General features: G+C 59.8%; 1 protein-coding gene across 8 annotated transcripts in view; it reads right to left on the bottom strand.

Moving 5' to 3' along the window:
• Positions 1-1,335: 1,335 nt before the first annotated feature.
• The window catches only part of LOC102460040 (uncharacterized), a 41,829-nt gene continuing 18,286 nt past the window's right edge, over positions 1,336-24,878 (bottom strand). For 3 of the 8 annotated variants that reach the window (XM_075897437.1, XM_075897438.1, XM_075897441.1), the window contains exons 10-29: positions 24,244-24,482; positions 23,483-23,711; positions 22,295-22,374; positions 21,030-21,126; positions 20,251-20,321; positions 19,496-19,559; positions 18,973-19,116; positions 17,426-17,523; positions 16,201-16,363; positions 15,228-15,269; positions 13,802-13,960; positions 12,589-12,662; positions 11,973-12,057; positions 11,014-11,170; positions 10,071-10,147; positions 5,146-5,238; positions 4,706-4,816; positions 4,357-4,503; positions 3,999-4,059; positions 1,336-3,114 (exon numbers count right to left, since the gene is read on the bottom strand). In XM_075897437.1, the coding sequence (XP_075753552.1) occupies positions 2,531-3,114; positions 3,999-4,059; positions 4,357-4,503; positions 4,706-4,816; positions 5,146-5,238; positions 10,071-10,147; positions 11,014-11,170; positions 11,973-12,057; positions 12,589-12,662; positions 13,802-13,960; positions 15,228-15,269; positions 16,201-16,363; positions 17,426-17,523; positions 18,973-19,116; positions 19,496-19,559; positions 20,251-20,321; positions 21,030-21,126; positions 22,295-22,374; positions 23,483-23,711; positions 24,244-24,482 (2,775 nt within the window). In that variant the 3' untranslated portion in view covers positions 1,336-2,530. Of the gene's footprint in view, positions 3,115-3,998; positions 4,060-4,356; positions 4,504-4,705; positions 4,817-5,145; positions 5,364-10,070; positions 10,148-11,013; positions 11,171-11,972; positions 12,058-12,588; positions 12,663-13,801; positions 13,961-15,227; positions 15,270-16,200; positions 16,364-17,425; positions 17,524-18,972; positions 19,117-19,495; positions 19,560-20,250; positions 20,322-21,029; positions 21,127-22,294; positions 22,375-23,482; positions 23,712-24,243; positions 24,483-24,878 lie in introns of those variants that run through there. The other 5 variants (XM_075897440.1, XM_075897439.1, XM_075897442.1 and 2 more) reach the window with 5 other exon arrangements.

Genomic DNA, 24,878 nt, shown 5'->3' with positions numbered 1-24,878 from the left:
CTATTCATTTCATTTGGTGACCCCTAGGTCTTCTATTGTGGGAATAAGTAACTAACTTTTCCTTATTCACTTTCTCCACATCAGTCATGATTTGTCAGCGGTGAGTCCTAGATCTCTGGGTAAGCTGAGGCCCGGCAGCACACAGAATGACCTCTGGCGGAGTCCAGGCAAGGCCAGCTTCCTTCGATTGTGCTGATGTCACTGAATCTTCAGAGGGAATTTAAGCCGTGGCCCCATTCGGGCACAAGCCCGGGGAAACGCTGGCATTGCCAGCTGCCTGGGCTGTTGCTACCAATTGCTGTGTTGTCTTATGCTTCCTCCAGCACCGCAGGTTGTCAAAGGCCAGCCCATCAGGCCAACATCTCTTCCTTCATGTCCTCTTATCGAAGCAAGCTGCAACCCTAGTGATCAGGCGCTTCCCCCAGATCCCAGTCAATGAAAAACACTCCCCCACCCTCGGGAGATGGGTATTAGCCTGGAGAGTTACGTGTAAAACACGGCAGCTTTCCCTGGAGGCGAGACACACTCCCAAGATGCCAGACAGGAAGTGACATCATTGGGAAGGCCTTGGGGAGACGTCAGTGTAGCGCAGGGCCCAGGCCTGCAGCCCCCCATCTGGCTGCTGGCTTAGACCTTCGTGTTTCCCTTCTACTTTGTCCCCTCCAAACAAATAAAAGGAATTTGTTCAGAACGTGTTTGCTGCCTCTGTGATGTCATTTCCTGCCATGTTTTGAGGTCAGAGCAATAGTAACCGGGTTTCTTTGGTCTTTTATGCTTGAACTTCCAAGTGGCGCCAAAGAATCCAGCCTGCTGGTGGTGTTGGGGGGACAGACGCATGCAGGGGCTCTCTGTGTGTATGTACACACGGAGCAGTAGCTGTTGTGTCAGTGCAGCACTGCTCTCACCTTTAGGACTGCTCACCTGTGTGTCATAGGCCCTATATGGCGAGCCTCCTTTAGCTTGTTCCAGCTCTGGCCTGCATGAGAGAGGTGGAATATGGGAGAGAGTGGAGCTGGGGAGCCACTGGGTGTTTCACAACCGAGGCCACAAGGACCTTGGCGGGGGCTGTTGATTTTACACGCTGCGGCGGTGGCAGGAGAAACTCCTAAGAGCGAGCGAATCGCAGGGTGCGGAGTGATGTTGGTCTGAAAAAGGACCCCCCCCCCATATGCCAAACACTGGGGAGCCTGCCTCCCCCTTAGCACCGCAATGGGCTGGCCCAGAAGCTGGTGGGGCCACCCTGGCTCTCGACCTCAGGTCCCGCTCAGAGCACGAAAAGGCCTCCTGGCTATTCGGCCCTCGGGCCGCAGCGGAAGAAGAGTCCGAGGCAGCAGCGCACATGCCAGTCCTTTATGGAAGACAGACACAGTATCCACACAGGAAGCAGAACAGCGAGCGCCAGGAGTGGCTCCCCGCAGAAATCGGTTGCAGGGACAGCGACCAGAGCCCGATGCCACGGGGATTTCACAGCAAGCGCAGGGCGGCGTGGAGGGCTGGGGGAGAGGGGCAAGCACCGCTCCAGGGGGCACCACGCCTTCCCAAAAGTCAAAGTCATCTGTGGCGATGCCAAAAATCCTTCCCTGGGGGACTCAATCACGGCCAGTCGCCCCCCCCCCCCCCGACTCTTCTGGCTCTTTGGAAGGGCTGGGGGCACAGCTGTGAGCGGTAAGGGAGATCTGGCTGACCATTCAAAAGGTGCCGCCCCCCAGCGGGGGTTGCAGGATGGCTCTGCAGGCCAGGGCGGCTAGGGACAAGGGAATGGGGGCAGGGAGCTAAGCAGGCTTGCTCAGCTGGTGTTGAGGGTTCTCTGTCGCCAGCCTCCTCTCCCCCAGGAGGCCAAGCTGCCCAGGGAAGGAGACCCGAGGTCCCCGTCGCCAGGGGAACAGAAGAGGCCTGGTTGGGCTCTGCTCCTCCGACACTGAGGTACTTCCTACCCTCTGGGAACAGCTGCATTGTGCAGGAGACAGAGCTGTGTCGGGACCAGCCCCAGACCGGGCTGACCCCCAGGACCATCCTCTACCTCGTGCTCTGGTGCCAGGCGCACCCCTGCGATCAGCCCTAGCGGAAACACGGGGGGGGGGGACGTCTGCCAACATGGTCCACCCCCGGGAGGAGACGAGCGAAAGCAGGAGGCAGGCAGGGCGAAGGGAAGTCGCATCCCTTGCTGCACGAGCGGCAGGCGCTCAGCTGCGAGGGCGAGGCAAGAACTGGGCGCGCCCGTCGAATCATTTGCTGCTCACAGACCACACGGGTGAGAACTGCTGAACTCACGCTGGGCCTGGCGAGTGCAAGAACAGCCCCTCCCCAGGAATCCACGGCCGGGGGGGGAATGGCCCTTTCCAAGCGCACACGCCACGTTCGCTCCAATTCCTGCCAGCCAGGCTCTGCGGCAAACAGCTCAGAGGACGAGGAGAGGGCACGGAGCGGAGCATTCAAAGCCACGTGGACCCAGCCATGCAGGATTCATGGGTTCCAAGGCCAGCAGGGGGCCGTTGCGATCATCTCGTCTGACCTCCCCGGGCAGGGCGCTTCAGCTGCCGCAGCTCTCCCCCGGGGGCTCCGGGCTCACTCTGAATTTAAAGGGCGAGGTGGATCGCTGCGCCCGGAAGGGTCTCGGCGAGAGCAGCACTGCCCCCTTGGGAGTGTACGAGGACTCCTGGGCCTGGCTGATCGGCTGACTCCGGGGGCTCACAGGGGAGGATCTGGCCTCGGGGGAGGCTTTCCCCGATGCTGTGGAGGAAGCTGGGAGGGGCAGCGAGGAAGGGGGAGACGGCTTCCCGGTCACGGGAGCGGCAGGGAGCTTGCTGAGTGGAGCTGGGGGTTCTGGCCCTGCCAGGGGCCTGCGGAACAGGCTGCTGATGCTTTCAGAACTGAAGCAACGTTGCTCCTCTCCTGCCATGGGCAGCCCTGCCTGCCTGGCGAGGTACGGGGCCTCTCTGCTGGGCAAGGGGCAGAAGGAGGAAGCAAAGGGGTTGCCCCCAGCTGGATATGCAGAGCCATCCCACTCCTGCCAGCTGGAGGGCCTAGAAACCACCCGGTCTGAGTCGCTCCTTTCCAGTTGCTGCTGCTGGAGGCTGCGGATATCCTGGATTTGCTGCTGAAACTGCAGTTTCGCTGGGAGGAGAAGAGCAAGGAGATTGTCACCCGGCATCAGAAGATCAATTCCACTGCAACACTCTAGGTGGCAGTTCCTTTCAAGGCTGGGCAAGGGTGCTAGACCACGGGACTAACTCCAGCTGCAGCCCCCCTGCAGCTATTGGGGTTCTTGCAAGGATGGACGGAGCTCACGCTGTGGGACCCCATGAATGGCCAAGCGGAGCCTCCCTCCCCCCCGTTGCCTTCTCCAACGCAAGAGCAGGAGAGGGAGCAGAGAACCCGATGGAACTAGAAAGCGAACAGGCCCTGGTTGCAATTGCAGCGTACGTGTTCTGCTGCGGAACTCACTGCTGCAGGATGTGACTAAAGCAAAGAGCTGGGGGCAGTTGAAATCTAGTCTATAAAATTGCAGCGGTATAAGTGACGGTGAGACTATCAAAGGTTATTAACACCCCAGCTAATGTCATCCTGTCATGGCCTGGTATTGCGTGTATGTGGTGCACCCTGGAGGCTGTTGTGCCTATGTGTCTAGGGCCCTGCCTCGATGTCCTCTCCATCTAGTTTCTGGGGTGTCAGACCCTGAGAGAGACACAGTCTCTCTTCTTGGGGGTGTTGGGGCTCAGATCCTCAAAGCTATTTAGGCTCCTAACTCTTGAGGAGCTGGTTCTGAGCGTCCTCAATCCCCATTAAAGCAGGGGGAGACCGAGAGCGCTTGGCACCTCCCAGGATCAGTCCCTAGTCTGCAGAAAGGCCCCAGGCTTTCATTTTTCACTGGCTATTTGGAAATGCGCAGCCTGGTTCTGTCTCCACCAGCCCAGTGCCCCCTGCCCAGCCGTACAGCTGGGAGCAGCAGCTAGGGGCCAGTAAGAACAGCCAGCACCGTGGCAACACCGCCACCCTACCTTTCATCAGGTGCTCGTTCTTTTGCTGCAGCCCCTGGATCTCAGCGGCCATGGCAGAGATCTGAGAAGAACACAGAGGGGCCATTAGAAACCCCGCGGCCGGCACTCTGCCCAGGTGGCCTCTGGCACGTGGCCAGGCTTTACCGGGAGGCCACGAAAACGGCAGAATCCTTCGGCGGCTGCCAGAGAATCCGAGGCAAGGGGATCCAGGTGCAGGGGAGGAGTTTGTACTGATGCTCAAACTGATTCCCAGCCTCTGGCCACCTGAATCCTGCCCCGGGGAGGGGGGGGGGGGGCTGGATTTACAGCTCCCCACGGGCTTGGGGTGGTTCGTTCCCTAGGCTGCGCAGGGCCGTACCATTTCTGTTTTCTCTTGCAGTTGCAGCCTGAGGCTCCGGGCGTCTTCGGTGCTGGTGGAGAAGCCCCGGTCCCCCGGCACAGGCGGCCGCTTTGCCCGTGGCTCCGGCGGAGGTTTCTCATGCGGCTCGGCAGTTCCTCTGGCGTTCTGCAGAAAGCACACGAGACCGAAGATGGTTGTGGGCGCATGGCGGATAACGGGACCCAGCTCCTGTTGGGTTTGCGGCTTGTACCCTCGGAGTCAACCCCGCAGCTGCCTGTGCCCCACATCCCCAAACCGCCCCCGGCCTTTCCTCCTGGGCGGGGAGATGCAGCTGGACTAACGCGGGGCTGAGGCAGGCAGTTCTTACCACTGGCGATTTCTTCGCCCACTGCTGCACCGAGCACTCGTCCTTCTGCTCTCTTGGCAGCTTCCTGGGCCCTGACTCCAGCTGCTGCCTCTGTCTGAACAAGCCCTTGAGCTGTTGGAGCAGCAGAGAGTGAATTTCAGGGGCTCTACCCGCCCTCGCTGGCATTGGGCTAACTCAGCTGATCTCCAGCCCTTCAGGGTCCTGGGGATACCGCCTCTCCAAGGTGCATGTAACCACCCTGCCTTCGTGTGCCTTGCTCCACCCCATGCAACTTCAGTCAGGACTTTCGGCGACCTCCCCCACGCCCGCAGGTTCGTGCAGCTGCGCTGATAGCAGGAGCCCGCCCGTGATGGCCCTGGGCCACCTGCCTTCTCCAGAGAAGCGTAAAGGCTACGATGAGTCAGAAAGTCAGACACAGAGCCATGTGTCTGGTTTGTTACCTGCTCGGTCACCAGCTGATGCTGCTCTTCCAGGGTTTGGCTCTTTCCCTGAGGGCTCCTCAGGAGTTGGCCGGCCCCGCATTGACTCAGCCCCTGTGGAGAAACAGCCCCAGGGGGCAGGGCAGAGCGGATGAATAGACTTGGCTCTCTCGGTTCCCTCTCGTGCGTGACTCCTTGCCCCAGGGGACGGAGGGGGCCCACAAGACATCTTGGGGACTCTTCAAGGAAGCAAAACCATTGACTGGTCAGAGCTGAGCTCTGAGCCCGTTGGGGGCTGTCCCGTGTCTCACCAGAAAGGGAAGGTTTTCTAGATCTGCAAGGTGGTCTGGGCACTGGCTTAGCTACTGTTGTATTCTGGTTGTGCCGAGAGGCCCCAGGTGCATTCAGGGCCCCACTGGGCGGGCACGGTGCTAGAGCCTGGCCCTGGCCAAAGATGTAACCGACGGTTTTCTTAGCTACGTTGTCCCGACGGGGAACTGAGGCCCAGAAAGGCAGGTTGCGCCACGTCTCAGCGTCTCCTGGGCTGGGCTGCCCCGGGCTGGGGAGCAGGTGTCCCAAAGAAGGTGCAGCTTTGCTATTTGTACAACACTGATAAGGGGATGTGCACCGCAGCTTTGTTATCTCGTGCAGGGCTGGCCGACTGATGCAGCCCATGATGTCTCTCTGTTCTGTCTGGCGGTCTTAGGCACATGCCCAAAGCCTCCTGCGTGTTCCTGTGTTAGCCTCACACCCCTTGGGACAGTGCGGATGGGGCGCCAAGGCCAAATGGCCCAGCCCCTCCAAGGTATTTAGGCACCTAACTCCCTTTGGAGAGCTGGCCCAGAGAAACAAAAGGGAGGTATTTAGGTGCACAACAATGCTGATTATCTCAACAGGCACTTGGTGGCATCAGGCCTCTGGAAACTTCTGGAAATCTGGCCCTAGATGACTTGACCACGGTCCCGCAGGGTGACTGAGGCAGAGGGCAGAACTGTACCCATGTGTCCCAAGCCCCAGGCTGGTGCTCTAACCACTAGAGGATCCAGCCTCTGCTTCGCTCCCTGCTTCTCTTGTTTCCGGACCAGTGCCAGTAAAATGTTGGCTTGTTTTGGACCAACTCAAGGTGATGTAGAGGCTAATTTGCAGCAGGTGCCCCATCTCCATGGCTTTTTAACAACCAGTCATTTACTATGCTTGCAACCAGTCAAAAGAAAAACCTGTGTGCTTTTTAAAATTCTGGGTTCTCAAAATGATCCCACCACTACCACCATGTCACAGCTCAGTTCCCCAACCTGATACACCAAGTGCAGAGATGGGGACCCGGCTAGCAGAATAAACTCTGTAAAATACCGTGAGATCCAAAAAGTCAAAGACTGGTTTGCTTGCTGCTATCACCCAGGTGACTAAAAGAAAATATGAAATAAACCCTTTTCCAGGGAAGAGATCATTTGGAAATCCCTTCCCTAAGGCAAAGCTCTCCCCCCTACCCCAACCTCCATTTTGCTTGGAGTTGGGAAAACAAACAGGCAATCCACAAAGAACAATGAGCTCTGCTCCTCCTGGATGATTTAGGCAGGTAGGCTTAAAGACAGAACAATTAACCAATCAAAACAAAAAGGAAAACACTTGTATCATCCAAACTACTGTTGCAAGCAGAGTAAATGACTGGGTGTTAAAAAGCCATTGAGTGAAATAGACTCGGGAAATCCCACAAATCCTAGGTTACAAAGAGAAAAACAACCAGCTCAGACATGATTTCCAAACTCCCTAACAAGAAAAATGATAAAACCTGACGGACTATCTAAACTTTTCCCTACTTACACATTTCAAGAAGTCCATTCCTGGGAAAGCCCATCTCCCTCCATACCTGGAAGAAACTGCTCTGATCTCAAACAAAGAAGAGAAGAAGAAAACCCCTCGGGGTTTGAAATTCCTGTCTGCATTTCATTGGCTGAATGCCCGAGCCCCCTCCCTCAATCTCCAGTTGCTTATCCCTTTCCTCACTTTCAGGTAAGTCAGACTCTCCTTAGCAGCTCCTATTTATGACCCCAATGCTTTCGGTCAGTCTGATTGACAAGGCACGCAGCCAAGGAGGGTGGCACGAGGTCAGGGGTCCCGTTCTCCGTGCGAGCTGGAGCTGCCTCAGAGGGACTGAGCTAAGGAGACGGGAGGAGCCTGAAGGGCCAGAAGAGGAACCTGGGAGCTGCGCCAGAGGCAAAACTAAGGCAGGAGCTAGAGCAGCTCGGAGCTGGGTGCGGTAAGAAAGTGGGAAACAGTGGGGGGATCTGGAGAGCCCTGCAAGTCCTCTGCTGCCCGCTTTCTAGTGTGAGAGCATTTCTGTGGATGCAGATGCAGGTGCAAATTCTGTATCCAGGCAGGGCTCTAGGGACCTGGCAAAGACCCAGGGCAGGGAGCGGCCACCGGCCAAGTCGCCTTGCAGGCCAGACGGGGAGGGGGTTGTAAGTCTGAGCTGGTGGGATGCTGGGGGAAAGGGCTCACCCGCCCCCCCAACAGAGCAAGAGTCTGACCTGCAGCATCCAAGCAGCATGGCCAGGGCCTGGGCAGCAGCCTGGGACACGGGAGCAGCAGGCTGCGACCTGCCCCTCCCGTTCCTGCGACAGCTGGTTGCGATGCCCCCGTGGCACAGGGTGGAGCGACAAGTTGCTTTTGCCTGCCTCGTTCTTTCCTTATTGGCTTTCCAATTTAAGATTGTTGCCTAGTCAATTGTGTTTGCTTTGAAGTGTCTGTAGTGAGCAGGGGGTCAGGGAAACACCCAGTGCGGAGGGAGCACCCTGGAGTGGGGACACCCTAGCCCAGGGGCGGGCCACATCCGGCCCACCAGCCAGCTGGATCCGGCCCACGGGCTGCCTGATCTGGGCTGCGGGCTGCCCCACAAGGATCCTCAGGTACAGAGCAGCCAGCCGCTTCAGAGTAGCCCCAGGACACATTAAGTGGCTGGCTGCTCCCTGCGGCTCTGCTCTGCGGGGGCAGAGGGAGGTTTCACACACTGCCCTTGCCCCCCAGCAAAATCTCTCAGCCCTCTTTGGCCAGACCAGCCAATGGGAGCTGGGCGGTTTTGCTGGGGCTGGGGACAGAACATGAAGCCTCCCCCACCTCCCAGCGCCCGGAGCAAAAAGCCACAGGGAGCAGCTAGCCATTCTGAGTGGTCTGGGGCTGTGGCAGGCAGCGATCCTGCCTCAGGGATCTGCAGGGCTGCTGGCCGGGGGCCACCTAGGTAAGTGCTGTCTGGCCAGAGCCTGCCTCTGGCACCCCAGCCCCTCCCTCCCCCCAACTCCATGCTCCAGGTCACCCCAAACTTCCTGTCCCCCAGGTCACAACTCCCTCCCAGATCCTGCCCCCCTTCCACAACCCTCTCCCAAGCCAGAATCCTCTCCTGCCCCCACACCCGCTCCTGGACCCTCTCCAAGCCCTTTCCCCAGATCACAACCCCCTTCTTCACCCGAACACCCTCTCAGACCCCACACCTCCGCTGCACCCCAGGCCCTACTCCACGCTTCCGTCTGCACCCAATCTCCCTCTCAGACCCTGCACCGCTCCTTAGGAGAGTGTGGTCCTTGAGCACTTACCAAAATCTTGGAGTGGCTCCCACATCACAAATGATTGCCCAGCCCATGCCTAGGGGTGTGAATGGTTCCGTGGTAAGCCCGGATAAGGTGAACCAGTGGGGGCGGGAGCAGCCGCAGGCCTGGGTGGCCTGGTCAGAACAGCTCTTGCCTGCGGTGGGGGAGGAGTGTGTGCTCCAGCCCAGGGGCAGGCAGTGGGGGGGGAGGGGCACTCCAGCCCTCCCCCTTTTAATTGGTTAACCAATTAAATGGGATTTGACATCCCTACCCACAACAAGGTTGGGGGTTGAGCCTCCCCAGGAATCCTGGCCCAGCCTCGTCGGGATCACAAGGCTTCTGCCACCCAGGAGCATGGAAGGGGAGCCCCCGAGCGGGGACTCGGATCCTTTCGCCAGCCTGTCACCAGGGTCGTGTGCAAGCCAGGAAAGTGCCCCACAACAGTGGAACCATTCCCACGCTTCCAGGACCGGCGTCGGCGGGGGCTGGAGAATTAGAGCCGTGTGCCCGGGCCGCCGTGACACGGGGGCAGGAGAACTGCGGGACCCGCAAGGAAGGAACTAACTGGACGGAAGTGTGTACGCTGGCTTGGGGGAGCTAGCTATCCCAGCTCTGCCCCATCTGTGGCCACTAGTCCCTGCCCCAGGCTCGTACTCCCCCTGGGGTGCCAGGCAGCTGGGCAGCACGGCCCGGCCCTTCAGAGCGTGGAGAGGCCAGTGGTCGAAGAGCCGGCCGCCCGCAGCGCAGGAAGCAGCAGGAAGACTGGCGGTGAAGGGCAGACGGCCTTGCCTCCGACTCCCACAGCCCATGACGTTGCGTGTGTCCCTGGCTGCTCTGAGCTGGAAGTGGCGAGTCTTACAGAGATGGAAGCAAAGACGATGCATGTAGCAGAAAATACTGCGCCGAGGAGAGCCGGGAGGTGGCAAGACAGCGGCGTGCGTGTGGAAGGAATGCGGAGGGGATGAATTTGGGACAGCATGACAGGCTGGAGAGCGTGTTTGAGGCGGGCTGGGCCTGTGCTAGGAACCGCAGAAGAACATACTGCAGCAGCTAAGAGCCTGGATACAGGGCTGTGTCTGAGGCCACCGCGCCAGAGGGTGCCACTAGTGGGCCCTGGGGTTGCTGACACCCAGCTGCCCCCCATTACGCTGCTTCAGGGAGCCACACGGCACGAGTTGCAAATCACAACTGGGCCGGCACCCAGCAGCTCTCCAGCTTGCTGTCCCCATCGCCACACGCCCATCCCTGCTGCGAACATGGCACGACCGGGGCAGCCCCTTGGCAGAACAGAACAGAAAGAGGCTGCAGCCCTTTCCGGGGTGCCCAGACCCCCGCACCAGCTGTGCTGCTCCCGCGATCACTCACCTGGAGGAGTCCCTGCAGCTCACACAGGTAGGCCAGGGCCTGTTCCTTCTGCCGGGCAGCCCCTTTCTCTGTACAGCCTGCAGCCAACGCGCACAGCCGAGGAGAGGGGGAAGAAAGGGTTAAAGTAACTGCTGCAAACAGTCAACCCGACTTTCCCCAGCCAGCAAGCGCCTTGTCCCCCCAAAAAGAGCCTTGCTGTTAACTAGCATGCACGGACCCAGGGTGCTGGCCGAGCGAGCAGCCAGGAAGGGCCATCGGACCATCTGATCTGGCCTGCTGCCCAAAGACACCCCTCAAAGTGATTCCGTCCCCTGGAAACTAAACTGTTGGGCCAAGGTGCCACCAGTGCCCTTGGCGAGAGCAGCCAAGAGCCATTTCGGCGTGCCAGGCACCAGCAGGGGACGTTAGCATCCCGGGGTGACTGGGGGGGGGGGCGGCAAGGTTGGACTGGTAGGTGAGGGTCCCCAGACTTCCACAGGAAGGGACACAGAGGCTTGGTAGGGATTCTCCACCACCTGCCCCCTTGGTAGGGTTGCCAGGTGTCCGGTTTTCACCTGGACTGTCTGTTATATGGGTTCCCCATCTTGTAAAAAAAACAAAAAAAAAACCCAGCTGTTTCCCTCGGATGGAAGCCCAGCAGGGACAATTTTCCCCTGCTGCGTCTGACGGGGGTAGGGGAGTGAGGCGTGTGGGGCCATTTAAAGGCACAGAGCCCTTTTTTTTCTTAACAACTTTGGTCTCCCCTTTTTTTCTCAACAGAATCTTTTCCCAATGGTGGTTTTTTTTGGGGGGGGAGGAACGGGGGGGACGGACTCGATATTATTTGTTAAACCATCCAGCAACCCTATCCCTCGGGGATCTCCAAGCCCTCCGCGCACACTGACGACTGAGCCTCCTACCCCCGGGATCAGAGCAGCTTTTGCGGCCAGGAAGAAGCCCTTACTTTGAATCATCTTGTTCAGCTGGCCCAGAAAGGCATCGCACCGGGAGCACTTCCCCTGGGAGCGGCTCTGCCCCGGGCCCCAGCTCTGTGCCTCCGGGGGGCTGGACACTGGGTCGCGTCGGGAGGAGCTGTCTCTCAGGACCTCCACTTCTGCCAGCTAGTCCGGATGCAAAGGGAGGTCAGCCAGGCCTTTCGAGGGGTGACCTGCACGTGGGCCCATCGCCGGGACTGCCACGATCCGCCAGGATGCCCAGCGGGACAGGGCCGCTGGCCTAAGGAATAGCTTAGCGTATTGGGAGAGCAACGCCCCCTGCCACGCCCCTGCCACACCCCGTGCCAGCTTCCTCATCCCGCCTGCGAATGGGCTGCTGTCTTGGCTAGCGGGAGCCCCCAGGAGAAGTGAGGAGTTCAGTCTCTAGGGCTGAGACTGCCAGCTCGGATCCCCCCTCGGCTGCCTCCATCCCCTAGGAGCTAGGCCAGTCCCCTAATCTCCTTTCCTGGGGGCTGCCAGCCCCCCACCAGCTTTAAGTGCCCACGGAGATGGGCTGGATGTGACAGGTCAACCCGCTGGTCTTCTGAGCCACCGCCCCTCGCGATAACACCCCACACCATCCGGCCGTGAGGGCAGGGACGGCTCTAGGTGAGCTCCAAAGGTCCTATCCCATGCCCGGACCCTCGCTCTTCAGCAGCAGGGATTCCCTTGGGGGACAGAGATGGCAAGGACAGGGCCTTTCCACGCCTGGCTTCGCGGTCAGCGCCCATGTGTAGCGCGGGGTCGGGGAGCCGGCGCTGGGAAGGAAGATCCGGCTCTGGCAGGTGACCATCAGCATGGGAATGTGGCGACAGCCCCGCAGGCCATGGCGTCAGCCTTTCCCGGGAGGACCCTTGTGTCCGGCACGCACAGGTCACACGTGCCTGCCCCTGGATGGAGGGACTCACGGGCCTTCCTCAGGCCTTACCTTCAGCTCTAAGGAGGAGGCTTTGATCTCCAGCTCGGTTTTTTCCATCTCGCTGGCTTGTCGGAGGTGCCTCAAGGCCTGTTCTCTGTGGACACAAGTTCCTGCCTTAGGGAACCGGCCTGTTTCCCGGAGCCTCCGCTCCCCACCCGCCCGCTGCGACCAGGAGCCTGGGCATCCGCCAGTCCCGAGAGGCTCCAGCTACGTGGGGCTCCAGTGGTTCTCGCTGTAGCTCCGCCTGGGCCCAGACAGCAGGGCTGGGGAGGCGGGTGAGCCCTGTGCCCCCACCAGTGGAGCAGAGCTTCGGCCTACCAAGAGCCACGTCTGAGGGTACAGGGTGGCTGGCTTTGCAGGCTCCTCGTCATCTCCTTGCAGGTCTCGCTGGGAGCCTGCCATGGACGGGCCAGTCAGACGCAGCGGGCCAGGCTCGTCCCTGGAGCAACCCCACTGGAGTCTGTGTAGTTACCCCGGGGCTGCATCTGGCCCCTACCTTTTAGTTACCCACAAGGGGAGGTAGGCCAGGCTGTGGAGACAGCACCGCCTCCCCTGGGCAAGGCCTGCGTACGGGGCACCCCCGGCTCAGTATTGCCCCAGGGCTGGACCCCGGCTAGTCCCAGACCTGTCTGCCAGCTGGTGCTCCAGGGCGGCGACGAGCTGTTCCAGTCTCAGCTTCTCTGAGCTGCATTCAGCATACTGGGAACGGAGAGAGGTGGGTTCGCGTTACACACGGACGTTGCCTCAGCAGCGAGATAAGCATCTGCCACGGGGCACCCCCTGCGGCGCTCGGCCCCAGCGCCAGACAGCTGGGGGGAAGGCAAGGCCCCCGCCCCAGTGGGCCCAAGCCAGCACCCACAGGCCCCCCAGGCTCCACCCCAAAGCATAGACAGAACCATTCCGGCCGCCCCGGGGAACCCACAGCTGGGCAGCATGGTGGCCACACTCCCAGCCCTGAGTCCCCCCCGCACCCTAATCCCCTGCCCTGAGACCCCCACACACCCAACCACCTGCCCTGGCTCCTGCACCTCTGACCCCCTGCCCTGAGCCTCCCCCCCATTCCCAACACCCTACCCTGACTCCTGCACCTCTGACCCCCTGCCCTGAGCCTCCCCCCCGTTCCCAACCCCCTACACTGACTCCTGCACCTCTGACCCCCTGCCCTGAGCCTCCCCCCCGTTCCCAACCCCCTACCCTGACTCCTGCACCTCTGACCCTCTGCCCTAAGCCTCCCCCCCCGTTCCCAACCCCCTACCCTGACTCCTGCACCTCTGACCCCCTGCCCTAAGCCTCCCCCCCCGTTCCCAACCCCCTACCCTGACCCCTGCACCTCTGACCCCCTGCCCTGAGGACCCCCCCACTTCCAACCCCTTGCCCTGGCTCCTGACCCCCCTACCTTTCTGTCCTGAGTCCCCCCCCCCCATTCCCCACCAGCCCTGGCCTTGGGAGGCCTGGCTGGTGGAGGCAGTGACCATGTGAAAGTCACTTCCCTTCTCATCCATCGTCTGGCTTCTCTAGTTTGACGGATGCTCTTTAGATCAGGGGAAGGCTCCCCCGGGCCTATGTCTACACTGCAGCGGGAAGGTGTCACTGCAGCTGTGCACAGCCCCTAGTGGTTAAGCCGGACTGCGCCGTCACCCAGACTGCCGCGGCTGTGCTGCTATAGTAGTGCCGGGGCACCGTCCGAGCTAGCTCGGGAATGCTGCATTCACTCCTCCTGACTGCAGGGTAGCTGTGCCGTTTGGCAGGGCCGTGAGCTCAGCTGGGACCCCTCGGTGCTCCTGGGACACGCACACTCGTACAGTAATCCGGCAGGATGTTCAGGGCAAGGTCGGTACCTGGCTCCTGGCCGATTCTAATGCCAGGTACTGTTCTTCCAGCGCCATATCCCGCGTTTTCAGCATGTCCCAAACCTTTTGCAGCTCTCCTCGGACCAGGACTAACTCAGTGTCCACTTCCTCCAGGGAGGCCTGAAGCACGAGAGAGACAAATTTAAGCTGCCCAGGAGGAGCAGCGAGTCAGAGGCCATGGGGGGAGGGGTTCTGTTTTCACACACGTTCCCGTAAGCACTTTCAGCTGTGACTGTGGGGGGCACTGTACAGACAGATGGGATGCGAACCCAGCCACATTGCCCGATCTCCGGAGACAGGCTGTTCTACCCAGGGCAAGCAGCCTGCATGTCCACACAGCAGGTCAGCAGCCCCGGCTGAGAGACACAGCGTACTGGAGGGGATAGCCTAGCCACATCCAGCATGCCCCTCAGGAGCAGCGTCAAACCCACTGCCTTGCGGAGGCTAACCCACGGCCACGCGCCAGTTTGACAAGGCTGCCCCAGTTCTCAACAGTGCTCCCTGCATGGGGCGTGGACCGGCCCTGGAACTCATGGCCAAGCAGAACCTTTGGCCTGCCTAGAATTCTCTCCAAGTTCCCACGGCCGGGCCTGAGACCTGCCCCAATGAACCACAAAGGTCCCAGGAGATCTGGGCTTGCCTGCTGCCCTCGTGGCAGGTCAGAGCCTAGCCAAACGGTGGCTGAGATGTGGGTTGCGTGTGGGCAGGAAGCTGTGCGCCAGGCGGGAAACACTCAGAGCCTTGAAGTGCAGCCGATTCCTGACAGAGGGGAGCGGGAACAGCTTGTTACAGGACCACGTCCTGCTTTCGAGGCCATGGTTCCTGGCTTGTTTGGGACAGTCGGGGCGGGTGTACGATTCTGGCCAGTGCCACCAGGCTCTTGGGTTAAGACTAAATTCATTGAATAGTGTTTTCCATTTATTTCAACACCGTCCGTCCTTCTCCATTGCAGAGGAAGGGTGGCCCAGGGGGTAGGCTCAAGTCCTTGTTCTAGCATAGGACTTCTGGCGTGACCCTGGCCACATCACTCGGCCTCTCTGCCCCAGGGTACGGCGAGGGCGGAGCACGTGGGGGGCTGGGAAGAGCAGTGGGGTAAAGATGGTGAGGTGCTCCGAGACCATGGTGCTGAGGAGCAGACAAGACTCGCAAGCGGGGCGCCCCCTTGCTGCCCGACTCGCTGGACTTACTTATTTCTGGCCAAGGAAAAGAACAGACCAAGGACAAAGGGCTCCAGGGCCAGATCCCCACTCCACTGGCTTCAGCGTTGCTCAGCTGGGGCTTCAGGCCCCCAGAACCGGCTGCTGTGAGAGCCTACAGGCCAGGCCTGCCCAGGTGGGTTACTGGACCCCAGCGGCAGCTGGACCTTGTACCATGTCATGCTCACAGGCTAAGACGCCCCAGTGGATCCTCTCACCTTGATGTCTCCTGGCTGCTTCTGTTTTAGTTCCTCTAGTTCCTAGCAGTAAAAGAAAGGAGGTTTGAGCGTCTCTCCCCTCTTCCTCACGCTGTTCCCAGGCCTGCCTGTGGGGACTGTCTTCTCCTGGCAGGCGGGTGGCTGGTGTCCATGTGGCCTCCTCTCTTGGCATGCCCCACAGGAACGCCCCTGTTCATCCTCAGGGATGTCCTTCACACTTATGGGGCCCTACACAGGGCTATTAAACTGGTGCCCTCTGCCTGATGGCAGCCCCGGGAAAGGGAGGGGTTTCTAGAGAGCTGAGTTTGCAATATTCCACTACTGCAATATTTGTAAAGCAAACTTTAAGCGAAGGTCGACTCCCACAGCCAATTCAGAAACTGACTGTACGTGCCTGGCACTGGCAAATACCTGTTCAATGGCTTCATTACCCCTTGAATGGCTCTGTCACAGGTTCCAAGTTCCTTTAAGTGAACTAGATCCTGGAAGCCGCAGAACAGGGCTAGGAAGAGGGGGATGGGTGGACATTAAGACCCAGCGGTGCCCCAAATTTTCAGAGCTACTGCGTGCTCTGAGTCTGGGGAAGGACGACCCTGCTGCGCCTGGTCCCCACCGTGTGGGGATCTCTGTATTTCCTTTGTGTGTCTGTCGTTGGGCTCTGCAGAACCCTCTTCGCCCCGCAGCTAGGAGATGCTTGCTAGCCGCGTGGGAACAGTGTGTGCTCGCCACTAGCCAGGATCAGCCTAGTGCAGCCCCACTGCCGGGGGATTCCCCGCCATGTGGCTGTAGAATCTAGCCCACAGACTCTTCCCTAGGAGGCGCCCATCAGTCAGAAGGGACCAAAGAGAAGGCATCCCACTCCATGACACCCATCCTGTCATCTGCAGGGCACCCTGGAATGCCGACCCTCCCACCTCCATCACCTCCTGTGTGTCTACACCCAGCATCTGTACAGTACACGTCCAGGCTGCACCTCTCTCAGAGACCAGATCAGCTCCTCCTGTTCCTGCCGGGACGCAATCTCCTTCTGGAGCCTCTGCTTCAGGCTCTCCGCTTCAGGCAGGCCCCTTGAGAGCACCAAGCTCGGGGGGCTCTCCACGGCCGGGGGCTCTCCACGAGGACTGGAAATCTGAGAGCTGAGATACAAAGCAGATGCTGTTCACCATCCGTGGGCATGCTCCTGGTTTCAGTACAGTCCCTGGAAGGACCTTCACTCTGTTCTACAGCACAGTCTAGGGCAGGCCTAGGCAAAATACGGCCTGCAGACCAGATCCGGCCTGCGGACGCTGCAGAGAGCCCCAGGCAGACTCCCTGCTTGCCTCGCCCCACTCGCACGCCGCTCAGAAAGGCGGCTACAGGGCAGTTCTTATTTAAAAACTGTGAGGCCGGAGGGAAAGCTTTAGGAGCTGTTCCCATCCCCAGCACAATCCCATTGGCCGGTTTCTGGCCAGAAACTGACCAATGGGAGCTTCCTGTTTCAATAACAGGCAGCCATGAAGCACAAGGGGCTCCAGAGCACATGCTGCAGCCTGTGCAAGGGAGGCTGATTCAGGAACAGCTGCTGGCTGGTAAGTCTCCTGGCCAGAGCCTGCCTCTGGCACCCCAGCCCTTCACTTCTGCGCCCTCCTCCACATACCCAAACCCTCTGCCCTCCTCCTGTACCCATATCCCCTCCAGAACCGGCACCCCAATCCCCTGCCCCAGATCACAGTCTCCTCTTGCCCTAGCTCACAACCCATATCCCTGCACCCCCTCCTGTACCCCAATTCCCTGGCCTAGGTCACAATCCAACAGTGCCTCCTCACCTAAACTCCTCCCTTCTGCACCCAACCTCCATCCTAGACCCCCCACCTCCTCCATTAATATCATGGAAAAGCGCGGCCCTTGACCACTTTCCAAATTCTTGGAGTGGCCCCCTGTCGAAAATTATTACCCTCCCCGGTCTAGGGTATCCTCCAACTCCCCCGGGGCTGAAGAGCCCGCACGCAGACAGAGAAGGTCTGATCCATGGTAATCTTGCTCCAGGGTCTCCCTTTTCAAGCTGCAGGCTGGCCATGGGGGGGACAGAGTCTGCAGATGGGGGGAGTAGCACAGAGATGATCAAGCAGGCTGCTGGATGCGTGGCACAGTGGGTACAAGCGGGTCAGGGCAGCAGGCAGGGTGGGACTGATGGACTTTCAGGAGACAGACGGACTCACAAACCATGCTGTGGCTCCCACCTTCCTGGAGAGGACACAGGACAATCCCTCTCTGAGCCAGATGTTGCTCTGGAATTGGAGGTTGCTGGCAACTTGAGCTGATGGAAAATACACCCAGAGAGGTCAGCGAGGCAACAGACGCTCACCTGTTCCTCCCCGGCCCACAGCTCCTCTGCAAAGAGGCAGCTGAATCTGGACTCCCCCTGCAGCAGAAGCACGGTGACATCCCCTCCCAGCCAGTGACCCCGAAGCCCCACTGCCCTCCCCCCAGTGGGACAGGTCAGCATCATAAACCCCTCTTTACCAAAAAGAAAACTGAGGCACCAAAAGGGGCCACAATTTGCCCCTCGTCACAGAGCGAGTCAGCAGCTGAGCCAGGAGCAGGACCCAGCTGCCCTCACTGTTGGGCTGGGTGTAGCCACAAGACCAGGCGTCTTTGCTGCTATCGCTAAGGCTACGTCTACGCTACGAGTTTTCTCGGCAAAAAAATATACAAATGAGGGACTCGTTTGCATGAGTTGTGATCTCATGATGCACCACTCCGTTTTTGCGCTAGGGGTTTTTGCGCAAAAACAAGCAGTGTGGACATTTTGTGCAAAAACCCCTTTTCCTGCAAGATCCTTATGCCCCAAAAAAGGAGGTTTACTGATCTTATACTGATCTTACAGAAAAAGGGGTTATGGCGCAAAAAGAAAACGTCCACACTGCTTGTTTTTGCGCAAAAACGGATGGGCAGAAAATATGCACATGAGATTGCGACTCATGCAAATGATCCCCTCATTGGCATATTTGCGGCGAAAACTCGTTGTGTAGACATAGCCTAAGTGTCTGTTAATTCTTCATTCTGAAGGTCTCTGCAGTTTACACCCAGAGCCAGACTGGACAGGAGCACTGACAAGACCAATTCCCATGACATTTCCAAGTCCGATTGCTCCCAGGAAGTGGTTACAGCCCTGATCTTGCACCAGGATCTGCTCCCACGGGCTGTGCCGTCTGCAGGGGCATGGAGGTGTGTGACTTAGGGGACTCATGTCAGGACTGGGGTCAGTATACTAGCATATGTACCAATGCCCTTTCCCGGGGAAGGGCGGGTTGGCAGGTCTGTGCCCGTCCTTTCTACCAGTGGCGTCGCTGTAGCCCAACAGACAGAGGCTTCTGCAGTTCGAGCAGGAAGGGCTGCGTTTGAACTCGGATACTGGCGGGTTGCTGAGCCAAGAGCTCTGCAGGGTCCAGTGGAGATTCACAGCACAGATGTGCACACGCTCCGCACTGCTCCCAGGCAAGCAGGGAATCGAAGAGGTGGAAAAGCACGAGACACCAAGGTTCCACGCCGGTTCAGAGCCACGGCCGGGCCAGCCCCATGCGGGCTGGGGGCTCTAAGGGCCGAGGAGCACCATTAACAGGCAGGGTATTTACATGGACGAGGAAATGGCTTTGGAACCCCCTTGCTGCAGCTCAAGCATGAGGGGGCTTGCAGAACCAAGCAATAGAAACCAGCTCGGTGGGGACCCCAGCCGCGGGCCAGCGCCCTGCAGAATGGCACTGACCTCGTGGGGCGGAGTAGCGTTGTCCCAGCTTCTGGACTGCTGCAGCTGCACTTTGCCATTCAGAGCCTGGCTGCGGCTTTTTTCCAGATCCAGCTCCTGCCTACAGGCATCCAGTTCGATCCGTAGGACGGAAGCCCCGTCCCGCTGCCGGAGAGGGAAGCAAGCGTGGTGTGTTGGAAAGCCAGGCTCGGTGGGGCCCCGGATCGCAGCGGCGTGGCTAACAGGCATTTGTTACACCACACCAGGCAGATCTCAAGGCTGGGAAAGAACAGGCGGGGGACCGGAGCCCACGGAGGAATTGACCCTTTTGTGGCTGCTGCATGTCCCGCTGCCCATGCGCTCCGAGGGCTGAGGAGCAGAATTAATGTCCAGGCGTTTACAAATACAATTCAATCCTGATTCTTTAGGTCATATGCTCTTTGGGGCAGGACCATTGTGTGGTTCTGGGTTTGTGTACCACCCAGCCCCGTGGCATCCTCTGTCGCCAACGGGGCACATGAAGCTAAGAAAAAGCCATTCCTACCTTCAGCTTCCTGATCTCAGACTTCATCTCGGCTTTCTCCTCCTCCAGCTTCCTTATCCTGTCGCTAGCGAGACACAAATGCAGGGAAACCCAGTTACTTTCCAGAGAAGCTGGATCTCTCCACCCCGGGGCCTGGCTCCCTGGAAACCAGTCTGAAAAAGGGGTGGACGGAACCAAGAAGGAAACCAGTCAATCTTCAGTGACACAGACAGGGTCTTAGCTCCAGCCGGTTTGGCTGATGGAATTTTACTACTGAATTCAGTGGCTCAGGATCAGGCCCCTCCCAAGAGCCAGCCGGGGCTTGATCGCTACTTGTGGGCACAGTTCTTCAAACCATGGCCATCCTCAAACCATGGCCCAGGAGCCTTAAAAGAAATCCTGGTCAATTTCATGAGCATCAGGATCCGAAATCACCAACCCCCCGAAAAACAGCTACGGAGAGAATGAACTAGGGTTGCAGGACTCTAGAGAGGGAGGCGGGGGGGGGGGGGTGCGCTGGCTAGGGTCCATCACCCTGCACCGCTGGGCGGGTGGGTAGTACTGAATGAGGAAGGTTGCAAGTTCTCTCATTGTTCTGGTTTTATACCACAGCGAAGGCCCGGGTTGTGACCGCCTCCAATGGGAGCAGATGCACCACTCAGCGAACAAGAACTGCTGTGCCCTCCAGTCTACCCCGCTAGAAATCTCCCTCCCAGCTCCTGCCAACAGCTTCCCCGCTGAACAATCACAGCATCACAGGAAAAGCAAGAACTCACTGGGTTTCCTGGATCTCCTTGTAAAGGGCCTCGTGTTCTGACGCCGTCTCCGAGCCGGATCCCTGTACAGACTGGAAGGAAGAAGCATCACTGGTTTGGCAGGGAACTCAAGGTGTTGGCTTCCCTTAGCCCCGAGCTGGCACCTTGCTCCCCTGAACATCTGCAGAAGTGGGCTGTGCCCACGAAAGCTCATGATGCCATCTCCATGCTTTGTTAGTCTATAAAGTGCTACCAGACCATTTGTTGTTTTTTGAGTATACCCCCACAGCAGTTGCCCTTGTGCGTGACTTGGGGGAGGCTGGCAGGAGCAGAGCTAGGATCTACACAGGGAGTCACGTCCTTTGCTTGGTTCCGTGTCTGTTATCAACCAGTCAAAGGCCTCGCTCATCTCCTGCCATGGCGCAGGCTGAGCCCTGCATTACAGAGCTGCCCCGAGCAGCCGTGAACCTGGCTTGCGGTGGGAAAGGGGGAGAACATGGGACAGCTAGAATGCCGCCCCCTCGAAGCAGCCTGTTCCGACCACGGCCCCTGGATCAAGCAGTGAGACACGACACTGGGCAGAGCGCATCCCAGAGATGAAACTGAAAGGGAGGCAGGGGCGTGCTCGGCGCCTCCGCAGCCCCCAGATCTACCCCCGATCCTGCGTTCGGGGAAGGAGCGAGGAGCAGAGCAGAGTCGTGCCAGCGCGTCGGACTGGATGATCAGAATGAGCCGTTGTAGCCTTTGAATGGCTGCATCGAGCCCTGCCCGGAGGCGGGACAGGTGCACACGGAGCTTACTGCGTTTGTGGCCGCTTCTCGCTGGAGCTGCAGCAGCTGGGTGGCTTGTTGCTGCTCCCTCAGCTGTCTCGTTAAGTCTCCGTTTTCTTCCCTCAGGCTGGGGGATAAGAGGGGGTGTCAATTTACACCAGGGTGAGATTTTCAAAACACGGTTGTGACTCAGGAGCCCAGATTCCACCGACTTTCCCTGAGAGGTGCGCTCCTAAGTCACTTTGGAAAGCCCCACCGAGGGGATCTGCCCTTGGAGCCTGGACTAGCTGGCAGGGGCCCAAATCTCCACGGTCCCGAGCCTGGGAGAGTCGTTCACACCTGTGCAAAGGGAGCGCTAACCGGGTCAAACCCGGCCCGGTCGGAATGGGGCTGCACACCCCCACTGCGGCCCCGGGGGTAGGGACCCTGCTTCCTCCCCCCCCCCCGACTGGAACAGGAGGAGCCCTGGGCAGCGTGGGCAGCTGAGCTGGTACCCAGCGAGCTCTGCACTGCTTTTCCAATCTCCCCTCCACCCATAAGTTGCCCTCTGGGGACTCTGGCTGGCACAGACACCCCTGCCCATTTTCTGAGCCCCTCCTCCCAGACCTGGGCACCCACGTCCGAGGCAGAACCCTGGGGAGGAGTGTGGGGACAGTGAGCCAGCCTGCCCGGCGTCCGCGGCTCCATCCCTGGACTGGCGTGACTGCTTCTCTGCTTCCCTCCGCAGGGAGAGTCGTGCGGGCAGAAGACTCTGCCATTCACCCGGCAGACTAGCGCAGGCCGGGGAGGACCCCCCCGGTTACGGGTCTCCTGCTGTTGAAGCCCACGGGAGCACAATCCTGCCCCAGGTCTGTACTGTTGCCCCGTCAGGGAGAGAACTCGATGGACCACATGCAGATGCCATGTCACAGAAGAGGCCCAACTCCATTTACGCCGGCCACCGGTGCCCGCTTGCTCTGCCTTGGCCCCAGGGAGCCCAGCAGTTCTCTGCCCACCGCCTGCAGCTCTCTGTGCCTGCCCTTGGAGCCCAGAGGAAGCTGCAGCTCGCAGGCGAGGGAAGCATGCAACTCAGCCGCCGGTTCATTTTTAAGACAGCTGCCCCATGCCCAAGCACCCAGGAACGGTGCGTCTGAAAAACACCAAAGGGGACAATGGAAAACCAGCTTTCTGCTGCTGAGAGAGAGGAAACCACACCGAAAGGCCGCCTGTCGGCAGAGCAAAGGAGATACATGCAGGGATCAATGTGGCAAGGCAGAAAGCATTTCAGCCGGGGAGCAAGAGCGGTCACCCCTCACCTGCGCAGGGCACCTCTAAGCTCAGCCAGCTCCTCCACATCCACCTGGAGCAACTCGCAGTCCTCCAGGAGCTCGGCGTGCTGAAAAACACACCGGAAGTACCGTTAGGTCTGGCTATGCAGTGGCTGGCGATGCCATGGGACAGGGGTGGCCAACCCATTCCAGACGAAGAGCCAAGATCCAGCTGCATCCAGCACGAAGAGCTGGGGCAAAAAGTTGGGGGGGGGGGGAGACTGTCCCTTTAAGAAGGCTTTTTGAGGCTTTTTGGCCTCAGCAGCCGCCTGTCAGCAGCCGCCATATGGGATCTGCCATTTTGATCCGGACAGCTCCCCCTGTCCCAGTGGGCACAGGGGAGCCAGAAGGTGTGGGCCGTGTTCAGGGGTGCGGGGGTGGCTTTCCGAGCCGCACTGATGGGGATAGGGGGAAGAGCTGCGGGTTGGCCACGCCTGCCACAGGAGGCCTGGATCCCCCGGGAAGGAGCAAGCCTTGAAATCCACTGCCGCAGACACAGCGTTCGCACATCACCACCCCTTCCTCTGCCCATCCCGGGATCGCTAGAGCTGGTCAGAACATTTTGGCAACCAGAAAAAGAAAGCCCAGTGATTTTGGGGTTCCGTTTCCAGCCGGTTCTAGGGGCGTCTCGCCTGGGGATCCAGGAGGTGGCCACCTTGCTAGCTCCATTGCAGGGCCTCTCGGGAGGAAGCTGACATACAGAGCAATGTGTCTCCATGCTGAGCTGGGTGGGGTATTGATCATGGGGTTCTGAGCCTCTTGCCTCGAGGGTCTTGCCTAGACTAGCCAGCCCACGGCGATTTAGCTAGGTCAGACTCAAATCAGAACAGACACACTGGTGTAACGGGGACCTGGATCTATAGAGAACCCGCCCACACCCCTCTGAGGGTGTCCGGGGCCGATGGGGAAACTGAGGCAGCGCGCAGCGACTTGCCCACAGTCTCACACTGACTTGGGGGCAGCCGTGAGATTAGAACCAAGGATCTCGCGGCTCCCAGCTCCGCAGGTCAGTGACTCTCGCGCTGCGGCAGGGAGGAGAGAACATGAAGAGAGTCGCGAGTGGCTGACGGCACTGCCGAGGCAGGGACCGCACGGTGCAGTCGCCAAGCTGCCGGGGGGGGGGGGGGGGGGGCTGGGAGGCAGCAGCTGGCGGGGGGCTTGCTGGCCATGTCCCACCTTGGCAGACAGGCTCCTGTGTGCGGCGTGGGCTCGGTCCAGCTCCTCCTCCTTGGTTTTCAGGGCCATGGCCGCCTGGTGCCACCTCTCCTTCCAGTGCTGGGAGACCTGCTGCTGCTCAGTGAGTTGGCCCCACAGCTCCTCCTGCTTGTGCCGCAGGGCAGCCTCCAGCTCCAGGCAGCGAGCCTGCAGGGCCCCCTTCTCCACCTGCAGCTGGAACTGCGAAGCTCTGCAAAACAGGGCGAGTGCTGCACAGCGCCAGGCCTGGCTCGCCGGCCCCCTGGGACGCTGCTGCCCAGCCTTCTGCCCACTCCCCGTTCTCCTCACTCCACCCGCCTCAGCAGCCTTGACCCTCCGTGGCAGCTCAGCCCGGCTGGCGAGAGAGCCTTCTCCTCTGCAGCCGCTGCCGCCTGGAGCCGCCTCCCTCACCGAATCCCAGCAGGAACTCCCCTCACCTCTCCACTACCCCTCCCTCCGTGCCCTGGCCCAACTCCTCTCCCCAGAAGTACCACGTGCTGTCGCCAGGAATCGCCCTTTGGGATTCAGGCTGCGGGAAAGGCGCCCGGCAGCCCCCAGCCGCAGCCAAGGGAAGCCCGTTCATTGGATCGTGGATTATTTAACAGCCAGGATGAGCCGTACAGCACCTGGGACGCCGTCCCCCAGATGGTCCCGCTCCAGGGACGGGAGCAGAGAAGCCGCGTGAAGGGCTGGGGCCTCTCTGTCCCTGTCTCCCACGATCCCTGCTCCCCATAATTGGATACCTGAGCCCTTCACAGGCCGTCTGAAGAGCGGCCACCTCATGCCCCGGGCCTCCCGCCTCTCTCTGCAGCTCCAACGTCAGCGCCTCCTGCTCTCCCAGCAGCTGCACGCGCTCCGCCTCCAGGGCCTGGAGCCCGCTGGTCAGGATCTTCTTCTCCACCTCCAGGTGGTCGAGCTGCCCCAGGGCTGTCTCCAGGCTCTGATGACTCTGACCCAGCTCAGAGGACAGCTTCTCATTCACCTGCAGGGGGAACCCATGGGTATCGCTGAGACCTGGCCTCATTCACCCCCTGGATGTCCGTGCCCAGGACATCTAGAAGCTGTGTATGATGAGCTGGCAAGGGTCTCGGAGTCTAGTCCATGAGATTCGGCTGACACCCAACGACCTACAGCTCAGCTCCTAGATGTGAGGAGGTCAGGCAGAGGCTCTGTTCGGGTTACACGTGCTGGATCTTTTCTAGGAGCTCACTGGGCTTCACACCAGCTCCCTGGGAAACCCCGCCTGGGCACCACGCGGCCATGGGTGAATGACAAGACAACGAGGCAGACGCTGAGGGCATCTGGTTCCAGGCACTGTCACTGCTGCCTCAGTTGCAGAGGGGACTGTTGGAGAAACACTCTCTGGTCCTCCAACAGG

Source organism: Pelodiscus sinensis, chromosome 14 (assembly GCF_049634645.1).
Source record: "Pelodiscus sinensis isolate JC-2024 chromosome 14, ASM4963464v1, whole genome shotgun sequence".
Taxonomy (NCBI): Eukaryota; Metazoa; Chordata; order Testudines; family Trionychidae; genus Pelodiscus; species Pelodiscus sinensis.
The sequence above is the reverse complement of the archived record's forward strand: the minus strand, read 5'-3'. Positions and strand labels throughout refer to the sequence as shown.